The sequence below is a fragment of the Podarcis liolepis genome (genome assembly GCF_965112155.1).
Source record: "Podarcis liolepis genome assembly, chromosome: 16".
NCBI lineage: Eukaryota > Metazoa > Chordata > Lepidosauria > Squamata > Lacertidae > Podarcis > Podarcis liolepis.
The window spans coordinates 32,047,895-32,067,661 of record NC_139567.1 but is presented as its reverse complement, the minus strand read 5'-3'; the positions used below and the strand labels follow the sequence as shown (position 1 = coordinate 32,067,661).

General features: G+C 44.3%; 1 protein-coding gene across 1 annotated transcript; it reads right to left on the bottom strand.

Annotated features, from left to right (window-relative positions):
• Positions 1-6,369: 6,369 nt before the first annotated feature.
• Positions 6,370-18,948, bottom strand: LOC310695270 (uroplakin-3b-like protein 1). Its single transcript, XM_083479429.1, has 6 exons — positions 17,251-18,948; positions 14,294-14,443; positions 13,030-13,255; positions 10,535-10,611; positions 9,162-9,291; positions 6,370-8,388 (listed from the first exon to the last, which is right to left on the bottom strand). The coding sequence occupies exons 1-6, from the start codon at positions 17,426-17,428 to the stop codon at positions 8,283-8,285; spliced, it is 867 nt and encodes a 288-aa protein (XP_083335555.1). The 5' UTR covers positions 17,429-18,948; the 3' UTR covers positions 6,370-8,282.
• Positions 18,949-19,767: the final 819 nt, after the last annotated feature.

Sequence of the window (19,767 nt, the reverse complement as noted above, 5' to 3'; positions counted from 1 at the left end):
TGTTCTATCTTTCTATATTTATTTAAATTTTGAGCCATTTTGTAATGAGTGTAATTAGAACTGGAAAACGTACAAAATGCAATGATACAAAGCTTAATTTTGAAAGCCGTGAGGCGGGAGGGAAGGAAGTCGATAGAGATAGGCTCTAAAGACCTAAGGCGGTAAAGTGGATAACGATGATGTGAATTTATAATATCAAATGGAAAATAAATAAAAAGTATATAATTATTTTTATTTCATAAAATTTATACACCGCTTGAGGGGGAAACAAACCTCGAAGCAGTTTATAATCCCAGATAGGGATTGGTCTCATGTCTGGAAACCTGGAGTGCAAGGAGGACCAATGTTCTGACTCAGTAAAAGGCATTTTGCTTTGCAAGTCTTTATGATTCCAGTTGGCGAGCTGGGAACTGCCGCTATCTCAGCCCCTGTGTGTGGACCAGTAGGGAAGGGGGTTCAGTGATGCCACAGCGGGCAATCTCACCAAACCAGTGGCGTAGATGTAGGTTAAAACATATGCCCGAGGCGTCTGTCTTTTCCCCGGCCATCAATCACTCTGGTCCATAAGAAGTGAGAGAGGATGTGCAATTGGTGATAAGGAGGTCTCCAAGCAACAGGGGGAGCAGATGAAAGAGGCTGCGCTCAGCAGAACCGTGTAAATCAGCCTCTCTCTTTTTCACTTTTGCCAGTCACCCTTCCAACCGGTTGCTCCACCAGGCCATCTCGTCTGGCTCTCTCCTTGAGGGCTGGAGTCTTCTGAACGCCTCCGCCCTGCTGCTAGCAGCAGAGCCAACCAAAGAAGGTGTCCTGGTTTGTTGCACCCCACAAGGAAGGTCCAGGAAATCTGAGGTAGGAGGGTGGCAGCGTCGATCCTTTTTGAAAAGCTACAGGATCTGAAGAACAGAAGCGCCGGACCTTTGGATCTCGTTGGCTGGAGTTTAGGGTGAGTTAAGGTTAGCAAACAGCTTTGCTGGCAGCATTTTCTTCTGGATTAAAAACCCAAGGCAGAGCGGGATTTGAAAAGTAAAGAACTTATTTCTCAACAGCAGCCCGGGGCTGTGTTGCCAAATCCTGGAAGACTTTTAATCCTAAATCATTTGGGTCGCTGGTGTTCAAGGGTTTGGCAAATTGCCCTTCTTGAAGAGATCTGCCGTAAACCAAAAGTATCTAAAGGGTAGAGCTCAAAGGACTTTTCTTTTTTGAGTTATGGCAGGACTTTATTTCCTATACATTGAAGCACATGGTTGTTCAGTGCCATCCAGATATGCTCATCTGGCTCATTTAAGAATATATAGAACCTTTATTCTCAATAATAACAGAACTCACGGGTGGAGAATACTTTTTATTTTTTTATAAAACTTTATTATTTGTAAAGGGAATCTTTGAACAAGTTATTACTTTATTTTACATTTGGAGCTGTGCTGGATCCTTGCACTTTTGTCCTTACAGGCTGTGACACTTTGTGGTTTAAATTTCTGGTTCTCTCTCTCTCTCTCTCTCTCTCTCTCTCTCTCTCTCTCTCTCTCTGTGTGTGTGTGTGTGTGTGTGTGTGTGTGTTTCTCTCTTTGTTATGTTTGCACTTCATTTTTGTTAATCACTAAAAAACCCGGAGGCACCAAGTTGGAGCTGCAAGCTCTTTCTATGGCAAATTCATTTTGCTGGTGCAAATTTCAATATCTCTGTGTAGGATGTGTTGTGCATGGACAGAGGGTCTCTCCAGATGCTAAAACCGCAAGGTTCATCTTCAATATTAGCACAGGTTCCTGGGCAGTAGCGGATCTTCCAAGCCAGCCTTCCCACGAACCTGAGGCACCTCCAGATGTTGCTGGACTACAACTCCCATCATCCCTAACCATTGTCCACACTTGCTGGGGCTGATAGGATTTGTAGTCCAATAAAGTCTAGAGCAATGGTTCCCAACCTCCACCCCCCAGGACCACTTGGAAATTGCTGGGGGTCTTGGAAGACACCTTAATGGTGGTCTTATTTTCTCCCAGCATGTGATTATTGACAAGATTGATTGATTGATAAATAAATAAATAAATAAATAAATAAATAAATAAAAAGTTAGTTGCTTTATCTTGCTCAGGGCAACCCAAAGTGACTTCAAACAAAACAAACAAGCAGACAATAAACCCTACATAGATGCATTAAAACCAAGTGGAAAGAGATATGGGGGGAAATGTGAATTGGGGGGGGCGGTAAATAAGAAAAGAATCATCTGGGTTCAAAATGTGAGGCTAAACTCCAGCAAGATAGAGCCCTAAATAGCAGAGTTTAAAGCGGGGTTTCCCAAACTTGGGTCTCTAGCTGATTTTGGACTACAACTCCCATCATCCCTAGCTAGCAGGACCAGCGGTCAGGGATTATGGAAACTGTAGTCCAAAAGCAGCTGGAGAGCCAAGTTTGGGAAACCCTGGTTTAAACTCACAAAAGTCAAGCAGTAGTGTAGCTTTAGGAATACAAGTTGTTTGACCCTTTTATCCCATTTAGTTGCATAGAGCGCTTGACTTCTTCTAACCCTCTTGCAACAAACAGACTACACAATGATTGTTGTTGTTGTTGTTTAGTTGTTTAGTCGTGTCCGACTCTTCGTGACCCCATGGACCAGAGCATGCCAGGCACTCCTGTCTTTCACTGCCTCCTGCAGTTTGGTCAAACTCATGCTGGTAGCTTCAAGAACACTGTCCAACCATCTCGTCCTCTGTTGTCCCCTTCTCCTTGTGCCCTCCATCTTTCCCAACATCAGGGTCTTTTCCAGGGAGTCTTCTGTTCTCATGAGGTGGTCAAAGTATTGGAGCCTCAGCTTCACGATCTGTCCTCCCAGTGAGCACTCAGGGCTGATTTCCTTAAGAATGGAGAGGTTTGATCTTCTTGCAGTCCATGGGACTCTCAAGAGTCTCTTCCAGCACCATAATTCAAAAGCATCAATTCTTTGGCGATCAGCCTTCTTTATGGTCCAGCTCTCACTTCCATACATCACTACTGGGAAAACCATAGCTTTTACTATACGGACCTTTGTTGGCAAGGTGATGTCTCTGCTTTCTAAGATGCTGTCTATGTTTGTCATTGCTTTTCTCCCAAGAAGCAGGCATCTTTTAATTTTGTGGCTGCTATCACCATCTGCAGTGATCATGGAGCCCAAGAAAGTAAAATCTCTCACCGCCTCCATTTCTTCCCCTTCTATTTGCCAAGAGGTGTTGGGACCAGTGGCCATGATCTTTGTTTTTTTGATGTTGAGCAAAGATTAATAAGTTTGAAATGCTTTACACGCAGCTCATGAGATTTCATATGGGATGCCTGCCACACGTCCCCCCAAAAATATTCAAAACAAAACAACAGAAGCCAATAAGCATTCAAATTTTGGGGTGCCCAGAGTTAAAATCTGAATTCTAAATTCCTCTCAAAATTTGAATGCCAAAATTGGAAGCACATAATATTTCTGAATATTCTTTTTAGTGCTGCTTTGAAGGCTTTGACTCGTTTGCCTAACTGCGCTGAGGGATTTTTTTCCTTACAATCAAGCAGTATTTAAATTTTATGAAATAAAATAAATAAATCTGCAGAATATTAGTGAATTTGTTGATAGGATGCGATTGGCCCACTTTAGTTCTCATTGTTTATATTTATTTTATATTCTGATCTTCTTCCAATGTGTTTTTATGCAACATGCATGCAAACCCCACCCACCCCTTGCCCTGGGATTCATTGTGACGAAGGGGATGCTATAAATATGCTGAATAACTAAAACAAGGAAACATACGAAATGGCCCTATCTTTTCTTTTTAAACTTTTCATCCTTTATTATTTTATTCACATAATATACATTCTTTACAACAAACAACTCCAAAATAGACAACTCCAAAATGAAATCATATGTAACAAAACCATAAGTCTCATGTTTTCATTTACACTGATCTCCTCTCCGATACCTTTACTTGATATTTCTTGCTGCTTTCTGCTTTCTGTATAGAATCTTTATGAAAATTTGAATCTCTTAAATCCTATACCAATCTTTAACAGTTTCAGTTAATCCCTTTACCTCCCTCCCCCACAGCCCAGAACTTCCCTCCACCCGGGTGCGATCTTATTTACCTACTATTATTTTTGTTTTTGTTGCGTGTGATAGGAATTTTGAGGTCTTAGATATATGGTAATGTTCATAAGTGTACCAACCAAGCAAGTACATAGATCAGCACAGGAAGACCGACCTGGAACCATTTTGATTCCTAAACTGAGCAAATGTTTTCTCTGAAAGGTCAAAGTGGGAAATCTCCCCATTGTCTCTTTCCTCACAAATCCTGTCTTAAGGGCACATTTACGATATGAATATGGTGTGAGCCCGTGACCTGGCCCAGGAACTAAGTATTTATCATTACAAAAGACTGGCCAGGCTACCCAGGCAATCCAATCAAGTAACCTGCCAGACAGGAGAAAAGCAACATTCAAAATTCTGTTTTAAGACTGCCTTTTCTGTGATGTAGGTATGATGTATCTGAGGGTGAACTTAGGTTACACCCCTTCTGTGATGTATGTATGATGTTTCTGGGGATGGTCTTGATCTACAGGGTGGCAATTTCAAAAGTCTTTATAAGGCCTTGTGCACCATTTTTCTGGGTTCCTTCTCTCTCCTGTGTGTGAGGGGAGCACCCTCTTGCAACAGATCAATAAAGATCAAGCTTACTAGCTGCTTTGCTTCTCAATATTCTCTGGTTGGCCTCTGTTATCTTCTCCTACCAATAGGGAACCTATGTAAGGACTCTATATGGGCTCTTGGATACCCCATAAGGGGAAAGGGCAATTTTTGTTTACAATATGCGTTATTCACTTTATTTGTTATTCCATCCTTAATATATGATGATCCTATCTCCTTGCGCCTTTTAAACTTTTGCGTATTAATTTTTAAATTTTTTAAAGCTACATGGCCCTTTCCTTAGGGACATGAAGGAGGTGAACGACAGAAGACTCACAAATGCTTACTGACTTTCCTCAGCGTGAGGGTCAAGGCAACAGAAGAAAAGGGACGAAGGCCACCCCCAGCTCTGCTGAGAAGCCAGGCTTCTCCTGCCTTGAACTGCCACCTGAAGGAGGGGTTGAGAAGGAAAGCAAAACTCCTCCATCAGCACAGTTGAGAAATGGGCAACTTTCGGCATCTCCTCTCCTTGAATTGTTCCACCCGTTGCTCATTAGAAGAGCCTGTAAATCAAATAAACAAGGAATATTCGGTGTTATGCTGGAGGGGATGACAGGAACCCAGGACTCACGTTCACATGTGGTGGGGGTGTAAATATGTACAAATTTTTTTGGCAAAGGGTGTTTAAGGGGATATCAGAAATCACTGGGTTAAAGCTGACAGAAAGTCCAGAGGTAGCATTATTATCAATTTACGGCGGGGTGAAAGGTTCGCAGACTATGAAGGACTTGCTCACAAATTTATTGACAGCTGCACAAATTGTTATAGCCAGGAAGTGGAAGGGGCAAGCAGAATATAAAATGGAAGAATGGTATAAAGAAGTGTGGGATATACAGTAGCTATTAACATGTGCCATTATGGTAAGACAGGGAATATACAGGAGAAATTGTTTTGAGGAAATATGGAGGGTGTTTGTAGAATTTGTACTGCTAAAATGGAATTGCAAGAGGTGTTGAAATTTTGGGAGGTTGGATAGTTACAATGGAATGGTCCCGGTGGTGGGTGCACATGTTTACTCTTATTTATCTACGATTATAAATAAAAAAGGGGGAAAGAACCTGTAACTAGACATTTGCATATCTCCTCCTCCCCATCCATTTTCCTTTTGTGTCATGCCTTCTGAGATTGTAAATAAATAAAAATGTAAAAAAACCAACCAAATCCCTTTCTTTCTGCCTTTTCACAGGAAGAACACAACAGCAAATTTAATGGAAAGGAAATCAAGATAAGGCATTCCACCACCCCAGCCTGTCCTCTCTAGACCTGCTTTCAACCACCAGGACTCTTGGAGACGCCATGTTCCATGGTGATTTAGGAGAGTGCATTGCCTCAGCCATGTTTGGGCCGGAGAAAAGCCGGGGAATAGTGGCCGTGGTCCTCCAGGAAGTCCAAAGGGTCTTGGCTTATTTCTTGATTGTGTACACCCTCCTTTTAGGAGGCTTCATTTGTGCTGGGCTGATACTGCAGTTCCTCACTTTAGAGTAGGGAAGGTTGAGGATTTCGTATGAGCCACGTTGGAATGGGGACCAAGCCAATTTTGCAGATCACAGCTATTGGCCAGTTATTGCATCTCTCCAAATTTTGCTGAGACTCAGACATGTGCAAATATCGAGATATACGTGCAAAATATGCTGCCCACCCTATGTAAAATTTGCATTTTAAAATATACTTTAATGAAAAAACACCTGTGCTTTTCTTTTCTTTTAAAAAGCCATTTGATACAGAAATAGGATAGAACAGATCAAAGAACAGAAAATGTGCAGAATGAATTGGTAATAGTTCTACTGTGCATACGAATGAATGCTCACACTGTTGTCTTTTAAGAAGAAATCATGGTTTGCATTCAGTTAAACAATACTTAATGGGCTGGTTACGGGAGAAGCAACTAACCTTCCTTGACCTGAGAGCCACATGCAGTCTTGGCCAACCGCCTTGGGGGGCCGCATGCCAGTGGTGGGTGTGGCCCAAAGTGGGTGTGGCTATATCTTCCCCCTTCCTAAATTGTCTCTGCCTACGCCAGTACTGAATCCACTTTTTCTCCTTTTTGCTGCTGCCAAATTGGGGAATCGGGGAAAAAATTAAATGTTTTGGGGTGGGTCAGGAAATTAGGCTCCATAGTTGGGGATTTGCCACCCATTAGGTTGAAATACACACACACACACACACACACACACACACACACACAACCGGTTGCCTTTCTGCTTCCGTACATAGGATGATCTTAGCATGTTCTGCAAAAAACGACACCACAATGATTGTAGAGGCGGAGGGAGAATTGTAAGTGTGACGCCAAAAAAAGACCCCTCTGTTTCGGATTCACCTGCCTGGCCCAAGCGGTAGAGGAATCCCCAAAAGGATGGATTGATTATTTTGACTCTTGGGCTTGTTTGATTGTGGGGAAGGTGGTCATTTGATGGTGTGGTGTTTTCCAAGTGTAGGATTATAGTGTGTCGTCCAGGAGCACCTAATCTGTGGTCCTTCAGATGCTCTTGGACTCTGTGAAGGCCTGGGTAGCTCAGATGGTAAAAGCGTGGTGCTGATAACGCCAAGGTTGCAGGTTCAATCCCCGTACAGGACAGCTGCATATTCCTGCATTGCAGGGGGTTGGACTAGATGATCTGCAGGGTCCCTTCCAACTCTACGATTCTAAGGACAATGAGGGGCCTCATTCTCACTGCACCTTCCTGTTTTGCCTCAGGCGGTGAAACGGGCCAGGCCGCCCCTGGATGGAAGTTGTAGTCCAACCATACCTGGAAGTGCACACCCTTGGTTGCGTTGATTTCTCCATTCCACAGCTTTGAATGGTGCCTGCCCCCGATTAACTAGGCAACAGCAGGTTAAAACGCTATAGATTATATTTTAATAACAGTACTGCCAGACTTCCCAGCCGACAGGCACCATCTTCTAAGAGGCACTCAAAAGCCTCTTTTAAGAAGATGCCTGTTGCTCCCACAGATGCCTGAAAACAAGGTGTGCATCCCTTTTCTCCTGTGAGATATTCCTTTCAGGTTCAAACAAACCCCATCCCATTCATCAAACAAAGACGTCTTTAATTGAGGGGCACCCTGGCCCTGAAGCTTCTCTCCTGTATCTTTGGTGAATTACTCTGCCCGCAACCACCACATCTATGATGCTTAATTGGAAAAACAACAACCCCGAAAGCTCTGTCCCTGCCCCCGCCCCCCCATCTTTTAAAATGAGGCTGCCCCCAGATGGTGGAAACTTATTCGTTCATTGGGAACAGCGTAAATCTGCTGCTGTTTACATATGGAATTATTTCAATGTGTTAAGACAAAACCACTGTAGCACCGGGTTCTCCTTTGAGCGGAAGGTGCCGCCAAAATCCATCTTCAGGGAAGAAAACATCCCAAAGTGTGTAATTCACAGATGATCGCTCAGTTTTTCCTCTTCCCTCCGCTCCGCCAACTCCTCTGAGCTCCTCCAAGAGGGACTCAGGAATGGGATGTACGTCCAGAGGCCAAATGTCTCAGCGGAGCTCCTTGAGAGAGTCTAAGGGATTGAGGCAGCCACAGCGGGAGGGGAAAGGGAAGATGGATACCGTCGACAAATCGTCCCGAAACAGAGGGCCTCACAAGTTTCGGCCAGGCTGGTCATATATATGGTGGGTTGTGTAGCGGGTGATTGTTGCTGTATCCCTCACGGTGACAATCTCGGCGCTGCCGCAGACGTCCGAACTGTGGGAAAGGAATGGCAGAAGGAAGAATGAGGTCAATATGGGCTGTGAGGATCGCGTAAGGTCAGCTCGGGCCTCAACCTCACTGATGTGGGAGAAGCAGTGGTCGTGTAGTGGTTAGAGGGCTGGAGGAGGACCTGAGAGAGACCAGGGTTCAAATCCTCCCACCTGGCCATGAAGCTTTAACTGGGGGATCTTGGGGACCAGTCTCTCAGCCTAACCTGCCTCAGAGGGTCGTTGTGGGGATTAAATGAGGATAACAGTATACACCACCTTGAGCTCTTTGGAGGAAAAGGTTGGGTGTAGACTCAGTTAAATGAAAAAGAAACACTTCACAATTAAACTGGGGAAAATCCTGTATTACTTAAAGGCAGGGTCTGGCCTGCCCATGAGGTGAGGCGGTCACCTCAGATGGCAAATCCAGCCACCTCTGCTCATTGCTACCCACCCTTGTGGATGTCTCCCCACCACACTGCCTCCTCCTCCTCCTCTGCTAGACAAAAATGCATCAAATATAGGATTAAACATTTGCCCAGACATTCTGCTAAGTCCTACTCAGCGGCAACCCGTTGAAATGAATGTGCTAGCCATCTCCATTTGTTTCTGTTTTGGGCGTGACTAATGTCGGAGCCAACACCTATGCTCCAGAAGGCTCAAGTAAGCAAGCCAAGCTGCAGAAGGCAAGCAAAGGCCCTTAACTCCAGGGTGACACGGCCATCGGGTTTCAGGCAAGGCCATAGTCAATTCCCTCTGCAATTCTAAATAGAAACGTACTATTTATAGACCAAGGCAGCAATGAGGGCAGCCAGCAGGATGGCAGAGAGGATGGAGAGGATAGTGGCGATGGCAATCATTCCTGCGCTCCGCCGCTCAGGGGATGTGTCGATCGTCTCGGGATCCTTCCCTGATAAGGACAAGAGAATACATTTAAAGCTGTAATTGTCAGACGGGCCGTTCTATTGAAAAGTGACTAGAAGGAATGGCATACACAGTGTCATATACATATATGCACCAGAGGTCTAGAAAGGTTGGTGAGCCCGATTCCTGAGCATCGCAACTGGGGGTGGGGGAATAGTTATTTATAATAATAAAAAATGTTTGCCACTATATCACAAAAGTATAACAAAGTGGTTTACAGCAATAATGCCATACAGTGGTACCTCGGGTTAAGTACTTAATTCGTTCCGGAGGTCCGTTCTTAACCTGAAACTGTTCTTAACCTGAAGCACCACTTTAGCTAATGGGGCCTCCCGCTGCCGCCGCACTGCCGGACCACGATTTCTGTTCTCATCCTGTAGCAAAGTTCTTAACCTGAGGTACTATTTCTGGGTTAGCGGAGTCTGTAACCTGAAGCATCTGTAACCAGAAGCATATGTAACCTGAAGTGTATGTAACCCGAGGTACCACTGTATAACCATACATCAAAAGCATAAAAAGGTTAAACACAAGTTAAAAACAAAAAAGTTTAAAATAGACACCAGTACATGGTAATTGCGTGCCTAGGCCTGGCAGAATAGAAAAGTTTTCAGCAGGTGTTTAGAAGTTGCCACTGAAGGTATCTGCTGAATCTCAAGTGGCGGAGAATTCCACAGGACTGGGCCCACGACGCTAAAGGCTCAGTTTCTCGTCATCAAATGAGCCTCACCAACTTCAGGTGTGACTAGCAATGCTCCTGCAGATTATCTTTGTGATCGAGCCTGAGGTACCTTCAGGTACCCTGGACCTAACTTGTTCAGGCCGTTGTAAATTGAGACATGGACCTTCAACCTGGCTCAGTAACAGATGGGCAACCAGTGCAGCTGTTTTAACAAAGGTGTTGCATGCTACTGGCCAGCCACCTCCATCAACAACCTGGCTGCCACATTCTGCAGTGTTTGAACCAGTCCCAAGGGCAGTCCCACACAGAGTGCATTGCAGTAGTCCAGCCTTGAGGTTACCAAAGCATGGACTGCAGTGGCCAGGCTATCCCTGCCCAGAGTTGGCAAACCAGGTACTCCTAGTCCTTCGGCCCTCTAGTGATAAACATGTATCCGCACACAGTGATAGGAAGGTGTTTGAAGGCATCTGCTGTGGTCCTCTTGAAACTGAGGGGTCTCCAACATGCTTGGCAGGGTGTGGATTGCACCCAGCAGGTCCTGTTCAGTTACCTTGGATCAGCGTGATGGGATCCGACCATCTCGACTCTGCTATGGGGCCTCCGGAATTAAAGGCCAGAAACTTCACTCTGAGAAGAGAAAGGTAAGAACTTGATGGAGTCGGAATACCTTCTTCCAAGTCACATGAATAAAGGAAAGAATGAAACTGCCTGGGACTGAAAAAGACCATTGGTCCTTCTGACTCAGGATTGTTGACACTGGCTGGCAGCATCTCCCTTCAGGGTTTGAGATAAGGGGCACCTGAAAATGATTTACAGATGGTATTTAACTCTGAGTAGACTTGCTAAAATGTGTAAGTCTGAATCAGGTAAGTGTTGGAGACGTAAAGAGGTTGGGGGTACGTTTTATCTTATGTGGTGGACTTGTAAAAGAGTATTGGGATATGGTATACAGTGAATTGGGGGGGGGGGAGTTTAAAAGTACATTTCCCCCCCCCCAAAAAAAACCCAGAGTCCTTTTTGTTGGGGATAATTCAGAGGGAAATTCCCAGGTGTCAAAAAAAAGGCTATTTATGTATGCTACTACCACAGCCTGCGTTTTGTTAGCCCCAAAATGGAAAACGAGGGAGGTCCCAACCAAAGAAGAATGGCAACTTAAACTGATGGAATACACAGAACTTGAAGACTTAACTTCTAGAATAAGAGAATAAGAAGAATGCACGTTTAAAGAAGACTGGAAAATGTTTACTGAATATATAGTGAAAATTGTGTTCATTTAAAAACACTGGTGGCATTAAGATAAATTCAACAGAGTAAATAAGTTCTGATGGATGTAACAATGGATTACTGAATGGTTTAGTTCATGTAAAATATGTAGGGACGCGGGTGGCGCTGTGGGTTAAACCACAGAGCCTAGGACTTGCCGATCAGAAGGTCAGCGGTTCGAATCCCCGCAATAGGGTGAGCTCCCATTGCTCAGTCCCTGCTCCTGCCAACCTAGCAGCACGTCAAAGTGAAAGGAGAAGATAAATGGCGTTTCCGTGCGCTGCTCTGGTTTGCCAGAAGCGGCTCAGTCATGCTGGCCACATGACCTGGAAGCTGTACGCCGGCTCCCTCGGCCAGTAAAGCGAAATGAGCGCCACAACCCCAGACTTGGTCACGATTGGACCTAATGGTCAGGGGTCCCTTTACCTTTACGGTATGCAAAATGAACTACATAAGAAGAAGGGAAATAATTGATTTAAGGTTGTTTAAATGAATATTATGAAATGTAATTCAGAAAATTTTATATTTTTTTTTTTTAAAAATTGAGAGTTAAGGGGACCTTGAGTCCTCCCTGGAGATTGTAAGGAGCTAGGGCCAGGGGTAGGTCAGCAATAAAACACCCAGTGTCAGTGAGATTAGCTTTTTATTCAAGAAACAAAAACAGTGCAGGCCTAGTGATCACAGCTATTCTACCCAGTAGGTCTTACCCCAGTGAGGCAGTTATAAGGACTGAATGTCGCTTACTTCCCACAGCTCTCTAAGACTCCTCTCCTCCCCTAAGCAATCTGAGACTTCCTTGCTGTGCCTGCCTTTGCTCCGCCCTCTTCATACCTCTTCTGGTTCTGGCAGACCAGGGGGGAAGTGAGTTGGTCGCAGTAGAAGGGGGAGACCCCCTGGCTTCTTCAGCAGCTTGATTCATCTCTGTCTCTTTGCCCTCCTCCTCTCCAGCCTCCTCTTCTGCCTTTCACCCTAGACTGCTCACTGCCACAGCCTCTTCCTGCTCACTAAACTCTGTTGCCTCTTCAGTTTCTGACACCTCCTCCTCCCAGTCCTCAGGACTCTCCCCAGGTAACCCCCCACTCCCATATGCTGGAACGCCTCATGTGTTTTCCCCCAGAAAGCACAAATATGATAGATTTGGCTCTAATTTCATTTTTTTGTTTCACAGAATTTATACACCGCTGGAATGCAGAAAACAGACAACCCTCAAGGCAGTTTACACAAAAAAAGATAAAGCAATCAAAATTATCAATAAGGAAAATGAAAAGCGATAACATAGGACTTCTGAAAAGCTGAAATAGCAACAGGCCAAAATAGATTCAAAGTGGCACCAACTTTCTAACAGCGTACTGAATCGAATTTCCTCCCCTTCCACCCGTCCCATTACATGTCAGCCATCAAATGCCATTGCATGTCAACAATGATTTACTGGGAGAAAAATAGGACCATTAAGTTGTCTTCCAAGACCCTCGGCCATTTTCAAGAGGCCCGGTGTGGTAGTGTTGTTGGTGGGGAGTTTGGCAGCCACTGCTCTAGATGTCGTTGGACTCCAACTCCCATCATCCCCAGCCAGTGTAGCAAATGATCAGGGATGATGGGAGTTGGAGTCCAACCACACCTGGCAAGGCTTCCTGTTGAGGACAGCTGCACCAAATGGAAAACAAACAAGCAAACCCAGATATAGACAGTACTTTAATGAAGTACTGGTTTAATTCAGAAAATAGAGACACTATCAGAACTTTGAGTGGCGGGTGGGGGAATCACCTGACACAGGTAACTCACCTGTAGGGTCCTGGCTCAGGTAGGGGGCCATTGCAATCTGGCCTGGCGGGATCCGTCTTGCAGCTGACTTCGTTCCCCACTCGCAAGACAGTGAGCTTGCTGCTTTCTTCCGCTGGGCAGGGGTAGTTGGCTGGGGAAGTGCCCAGGGTCATGTAACAGGAATTGTTCTCAAACGACTGATAGGGCAGCTCCTCAGGGGATCTGAGGACAGTGCAGCTTTCTGCCGCTGTAAGGGGCAATAAGGAAAAAATGGATTATTCGCCAGGCCTTGCTGGGCGACCCTAACAGGAACAATGTGGCAAAAATAGTGCAAGCGCAGGAAGGCATGAACTCCTTTATACGGCATAAAGAGACGATAGAGGATGATCTGGAAATGCTTGAGATGCAACAAAAAGAAAATCTCTTAAGACTCTGTGGGGTTCCTGAACAGGAGAGGGAGGACATAAGAGAAAAAATTGTGAAGGAACTGGTGGAATTTCTGGAGGAAAAGTCAGAAGTAACTATGGTTGGCATGGGCAGTAGGCAAGAAATATTTGGGAATGCCTTGGTGACTGAAGTGAGGCAGAAATTACAGCCCCTGAAACTAAGAGGAGATTGTGAGGAAGGTGAGCTGGATTTTAAATCTGATTTAACTGATAGCTGCCTTCCAGTGAAATTTAAATATGCCAAAGTTAGGGAAAATAATGTGAAATAATTATTGTATATGTGTAACCGCACATTTGCAATCAGAAAAATTTGAATAAAATTAGAAGAAGAAGAAGATTGAGGAATATTGTGTTGAAGAAAAATAAGAGAGTGAAGGTATATAAAATGCAATATAAAGATTAGGAAATGTGTAATTAAAATTTTGAATAATGGATGATTGTTAGAGAGGCTGAAGGAAGTCCAAAAGAGAAAATATGTGATAAATTTAGGTTGGATATTATAAATGTATGTTGGAAAATTAATAAAAATTATTTATAAAGAAGAAGAAGAGGAGGAGGAGGAATTGATGAAATATGTGTATAGAAATGCAGAAGAACTCTGTTAATATAAGGAACCCGAAGAGGGAATGGAGGAAAGTCATGAGGTTTAAAGAACCTCAAAGATAAGGTTTTGAAAGGTGTTTGTGAATGGGGATGGGGGCGGGCGGGGATTTGTCTTTTGTACTTAACTGTGGAAATTAATTGTGAAGAAACCAATAAAAATTGATTTACAAAAAAAACAACAGAGCTCAATGGAGAAAAAGGCGGGATATAATTGCAACCAATCACACACAATGTACCATTGCTGCGGGCGACCAGCAGCCATATCTCATCGGTGGCATCGACAAACTTGTTGAAGACGCAGCGAGGTTGTTCCAAAGTGAAGGCGGAGGAAGTGATCTTCGCGGCCAGGTCCTTGGAAGTGAGGCGAGGCGTATATCCTACCGACACTAGAGAAAGGCAACGAGAAAAGGAAGTGAGTTGTTCATTTTGCTTATTAAAGGGTTTTTTTGGGGTTTTTTTTAAAATCCTACTCTTCAGCAGAAAGTTTCACAGAGCGGCTTGCAACAGTTGATAATAAGGTTCTCAGCCTTACAATCTGAAGGGTGTGGCACAAAAGGAAAAACGGATTGGGAGGGAAGAGGAAAAGAATGCAACTTCAAGCACTGGTTCTGATGTCCTTGCAAGTGTTCTTCCCCTTGTTGTTACTTGTTCCCGGGAAGCATATTCCCAGATGTCTTTATTTTTCTGGCTGATGGCAGAGACCCTGTACTCCATCTCTGCAGCCCCAGGACAGCTATGCAGGAAAAGTTCGTGCAGATGATAATCCGTTTGGTGGAAGAGGGAGCAGGCTTGTTTTCCTGCTGCTCCAGAGGGCAGGAGCAGAACAAATGGATTCGAGTTACAAGGAAGGAGATTCCGACTAAACATTAGTAAGAACTTTCTGGCGGCACGAGCTGTTCGAAGATGGAATGAGCTCCCTTGGAAGGCGATGGACTCTCCATCCTGGGAGATTTTGAACAGAGGTTGGGTGTCCATCTGTCTTTAGCTGTGACTCCTGCATTTTGCAAGGGGTTGGACTAGAAGACCTTTGGAGATCCCTTCTAACTCTACACTTCTATGAATCTGCAATGCTGTTATCTATGGAAAGCATGTTTATTCCACTCCTCAATTCTCACCATATTTTCTGAAGGGACTCGTCTACCGTTTGCCCTCCCTGCAAATTCCCTTTCCCTAATGGAGGATAGAATATTTAGCGCACCTCACCCAGGACTGTAAAAATGTATGTGGCTTGTTTAAGGACTTGTTCCACTAAAACGGGGTTGATGGGAGAGAGATGCCCGGTCTACTGGCCTCATTAACTGCCTCCCCCCACCCCTGTCTTGCCTTTCCACCCTTTAAGTTACTAAAACAATGTATTGCATTTTGTGGGAGGCATAAATTAGAGAAATCCAGCGTCTACCTTTCCGAGGCTTATTCTCTAAATGAAAAAGTTAATCCTCCTCTGGAATCTTAGCCACCACTTCCCCAAAGTTTTCACGCCCCCACATCAACGGACATACCGCCCTGCCACTTCTATTTTAATCTTTTCTCAAGAGGTCAAAATTCTTTGCCACCCTTTCCAAACCGATGGCATGTCCCTGGGGTGTGCCAATTGGGTAAGGGGAAATCTGGGGAGGAGGGAGGGTTCTATTTGATTCCCTCCCCCTCTTTCCTTTTCCTTTCTCCTCCTGTGATGAGGCTGCATTTAAATGTTTCAATATTTTAATGTATATTTTAATCTTGTTTTTAAGTTGTCTTCATTCAACTTATTTTTATTATTACTTGTTAGCCGCCCTGAGTCTAGCCTTGGCTGGGGAGGGAGGGGTATAAATAAAAATTATTATTATTATTATTATTATTATTATTAACAAGAGGTTGTAGCTGTCATTCTATTATTTGTTTCGTTTTTCAATTGCTTCCTGCGAAACATCACAAAGAGATTAAACATTAAACCATCATAAAAGGCATCAATAAAAACACTGCCAACCAAAGCATGTACTGTATATAAACTAGTCCAAATTTTGCTGCATTTTTCTTAACTTCAGCTGGGCTACAAAGTCTTTGTTAATTGCTCAGTTTTATCTATTATATAGTTTTAAACTGTTTTATTTCGTTTTTCAAAAGTATTGTCTGAACACTGCTGTTGTATTCTTTTCTTAATTTATATTGACTCCCCGCTCCATTATATTTTATGTAAACTGCTTAGAGATTTAAAATAAACATAAAAATTGGGTGGGGGTATTTCTAACATTAGTCCTACACAAGAGCACACCCACTGAAATTAATAAACCATGGCCCGTTAATTTCAAAAAGTCTACTTTGTGTAGAACTTTTATTTATTTATTTGTTTATAATAGAAAAAAATCATTTATATATAAAAAACATGAATGAGAATAAAAATAAAATAAAAATACTCAATTACATTTCCATACATTGGAATACAGATGTGTTTAGTCTTATTGTGCTATTACAATTATCTTTATCAACAACCTAATATATTCTGTATAATTTATATTCCGCAGAACTTAAGGTACAGTCACATTAGTGGCACAGGCTTGCTGGATGCAACCTTTTAACATTAAGAGGTGTCTGCAATTTTACAAATAAAACCAACAAATAAATGTCTTTGTAAATTCAGGAGCTGCAATGTGTGGGTGGGAGAAGGCATTCTCTGTCGCAATCCCTAAACTGAGAAACTCCCTTCCCACAGAAGTGTGTTGAACACCTGCATTATGTACCTTCCACTGTATCTTAAATGCGCACCTCCAGACCACAGCCTTTGACACCACAGATATACATATATCAGGACTCAAGCTATTCTCTTGACAGCCATTTGTTAAAACTGGTTTTCGTATTGCATTCTTAAATTGTTGTAGCTCGTCCTGAAGCGAATCACAGAATCAATGAATTATAGAGTTGGAAGGGGCTCTGGGGGCCACTCAGTCCAGCCCCTGCAATGCAGGAATCTCAGCTAAAGCTTCCATGATAGATGCCCACCCAACCTCTGCTTAAAAATCTCCAAGGAAGGAGAGCCCAGTATTCTCTGTTCCAATGTTGAACAGCCCTTATGGTCAGAAAGTTCTTCCTGATGTTGAATTATTAGTGATCTCTCTCTCTCTCTCTCTCTCTCTCTCTCTCTCTCTCTCTGGCAAAAATGCATTTTACAAATAAATCAATGTCCCCATAAATTGAATAAGGCAAGGAACACCCCTACCTTTTTCAGCTGTGACGCCGATTCCCATCACCAAGAGTACCCCAGAGAAAAGCATGCTTTCCACGGGTTGTCCTTCCTCCTTCTGGGTCTCGCACACTAAAACGCCACCAGAAGACTTGAGCAGAAAGATGCCTCCTGTCCCTATTTGTGGTCCTGCCCCACTGGGCCTCGCCCACATTTGTCATTCAGTTTTTAGACAGCTGTACTTTAAAAAAACACAACCCCTCCATACACCCGGGCGAGGGCTGGCAGCAAACAAGTCCGGCTTGTTTTGGAGAGCGAGGGATAGATGGAGCGTGAGCGATCCAACCGACCGTGCCAAAGAGGGGTGTGCCCGGAGGCTGGTGGGAGCGAGAGAAGGTCCCTCACGTGGATTGGCATTCTCTGGGCGTCACGTAGAGACACTTGGTTTCTAAAGGCAACAGGAAGCGACACCTGCCTCAGAAGGATGTCATGTTCTGGCCTGGCATCCTTGAGCCTGAATGTTGGTAGATTCGGGGGCAAAAGGAAGAGAAAGAGGATAGAGAAAAGGTTTGGTTTCTCTCCCGCCCCTCCTCATAACACTAGAACTTGTGGACCTCCTATAAAGCTGAATGTTGGAAGATTCAGGACAGATTAATAATAATAATAATAATAATTTTTATTTATACCTTGCCCTCCCCAGCCAAGGCTGGGCTCAAGGTGGCTAACAAGCAATAATAAAAACAAGTTGAATGAATACAGCTTAAAAACAAGATTAAAATACAACATTAAAATATTGAAACATTAAAATATTAAAATGCAGCCTCATCACAGGAGGAGAAAGGAAAAAGGAAAAAGAAAGAGGGGGAGGGAATCAAACTGGCTCCAAGCCAAAGGCCAGGCGGAACAACTCTGTCTTACAGGCCCTGTGGAAAGAAATCAGATCCTGCAGGGCCCTGGTCTCATGAGGCAGAGCGTTCCACCAGGCCGGAGCCAGTGTTGAAAAGGCCCTGGCTCTGGTTGAGGCTAATCTAACTTCCTTAGGGCCCGGGACCACTAGGGTGTTGCTATTTATGGACCTTGAGGCTCTCCGTGGGGCATACTGGGAGAGGCAGTCCCGTAGGTACGAGGGTCCTAGGCCGTGAAGGGAAAGTCCTTCTTCACGCAGCGCAGTGTTAAACTGTGGAACTCCCTCCCACTTGAAGCAGTAATGGCCAGCGACCTGGGTGGCGTTAAAAGAGGACTGGAAAAATTCATGGAGAGGAAGTCTACCGATGGCTTGTAACTGAAGGAGCATCTCCGCTCCATCGTCCAGCCCAGACACAGAGGTCCAGCTCTGAGGGCCTTCTGGCAGTTCCCTCACTGTATAATCCAAAGAGCGGTGAGAAGAAGCCAGAATGAGATGGGGCTGAACAAGGGAGATGAGAGACCCTTTGTGCCACAGAGCAGAGGCCAATGGACTCTTGCTCGCCCAGACCAGGGAACATTTCCCAGCATTGCCTTCTGATGTTGACCAGCTTTTGCGATTTTTATTACAGTGGCACCTCGAGTTAAGTACTTAATTCGTTCTGGAGGTCTGTTCTTAACCTGAAACTGTTCTTAACCTGAAGCACCACTTTAGTTAATGGGGCCTCCCACTGCTGCCGCACCGCCGGAACACAATTTCTGTTCTCATCCTGAAGCAAAGTTATTAACCCGAGGTAATATTTCTGGGTTAGCGGAGTCTGTAACCTGAAGCGTCTGTAACCTTGAAGCACCTGTAACCCGAGGTACCACTGTATTGCACATTCACTTGGATTGTAAAGTTCCACTCAGGTCATGAAAACGTAAAACAGGGGTGTAGCATGGGGGAGGGGCATTACTAGAGCGATTGTCCCAGGTTCAAAAAAAGTTAGGGGTGCGCCTCTGCAGCTGCCACCCCCTACTGGAGGCAGTCCCCATCTGGCCTCACCTGAGCAGCACACTGAGCAGTGCTGCATGGACTCGCCAGTTAAGGGACGCAGTACTTTCCTTGCCCTGGGCTGGCAACCCATGCTACACCACTGATGATGGAAGAGCCTGCTGGATCAAGCCAATGGCTCATCTAGTCCGGCATCCTGTTCTCATCGTGGTGAAGTAGATGCCCCAGACAGAAAGCCATGAGCAGGACCTGAACACAAGAGCACCTTCCCCTCTCTGTGGTTTCCATCAACTGGTATTCAGAAGCAGGACTGCTACCAACTGTGGAGGCAGAGCAGAGCCATCATGGGTGGCGGCCGTTGATAGCCTTCTCCTTGATGATTTTGTCCAATTAAAGTTGATGGCCCTCTCTGCCTCCTGTGGAAGTGAGTCCCATAGTTTAATACTAATAAATAATAATAATTTTTTATTTATACCCCGCCCTTCCCGGTTCAGAAAACCGGGCTCAGGGCAGCTAACAACAAATGTAAAGCACTTAATTTATGCAACAAAAATACAGTATAAAACATGAATAACAATAAATTCAGAATTCAAAAATTAATTTAGGGGGGGAATCCATCCAATAAACATTAGATGATCACCAGGGCTAGCTGGCTA

What these genes read in the sequence shown, in the direction of transcription:
- LOC310695270 (XM_083479429.1), bottom strand. Translation starts at nt 17,428, where the DNA reads ATGTGGGCGAGGCCCAGTGGGGCAGGACCACAAATAGGGACAGGAGGC. An exon ending in TCCCATCACGCTGATCCAAG is followed by an intron (nt 9,292 to 10,534) that starts GTAACTGAACAG and finishes TGTCCTTATCAG; the next exon opens with GGAAGGATCCCGAGACGATC. An exon ending in GCTGCCTTGGTCTATAAATA is followed by an intron (nt 8,389 to 9,161) that starts GTACGTTTCTAT and finishes CCTTTCCCACAG; the next exon opens with TTCGGACGTCTGCGGCAGCG.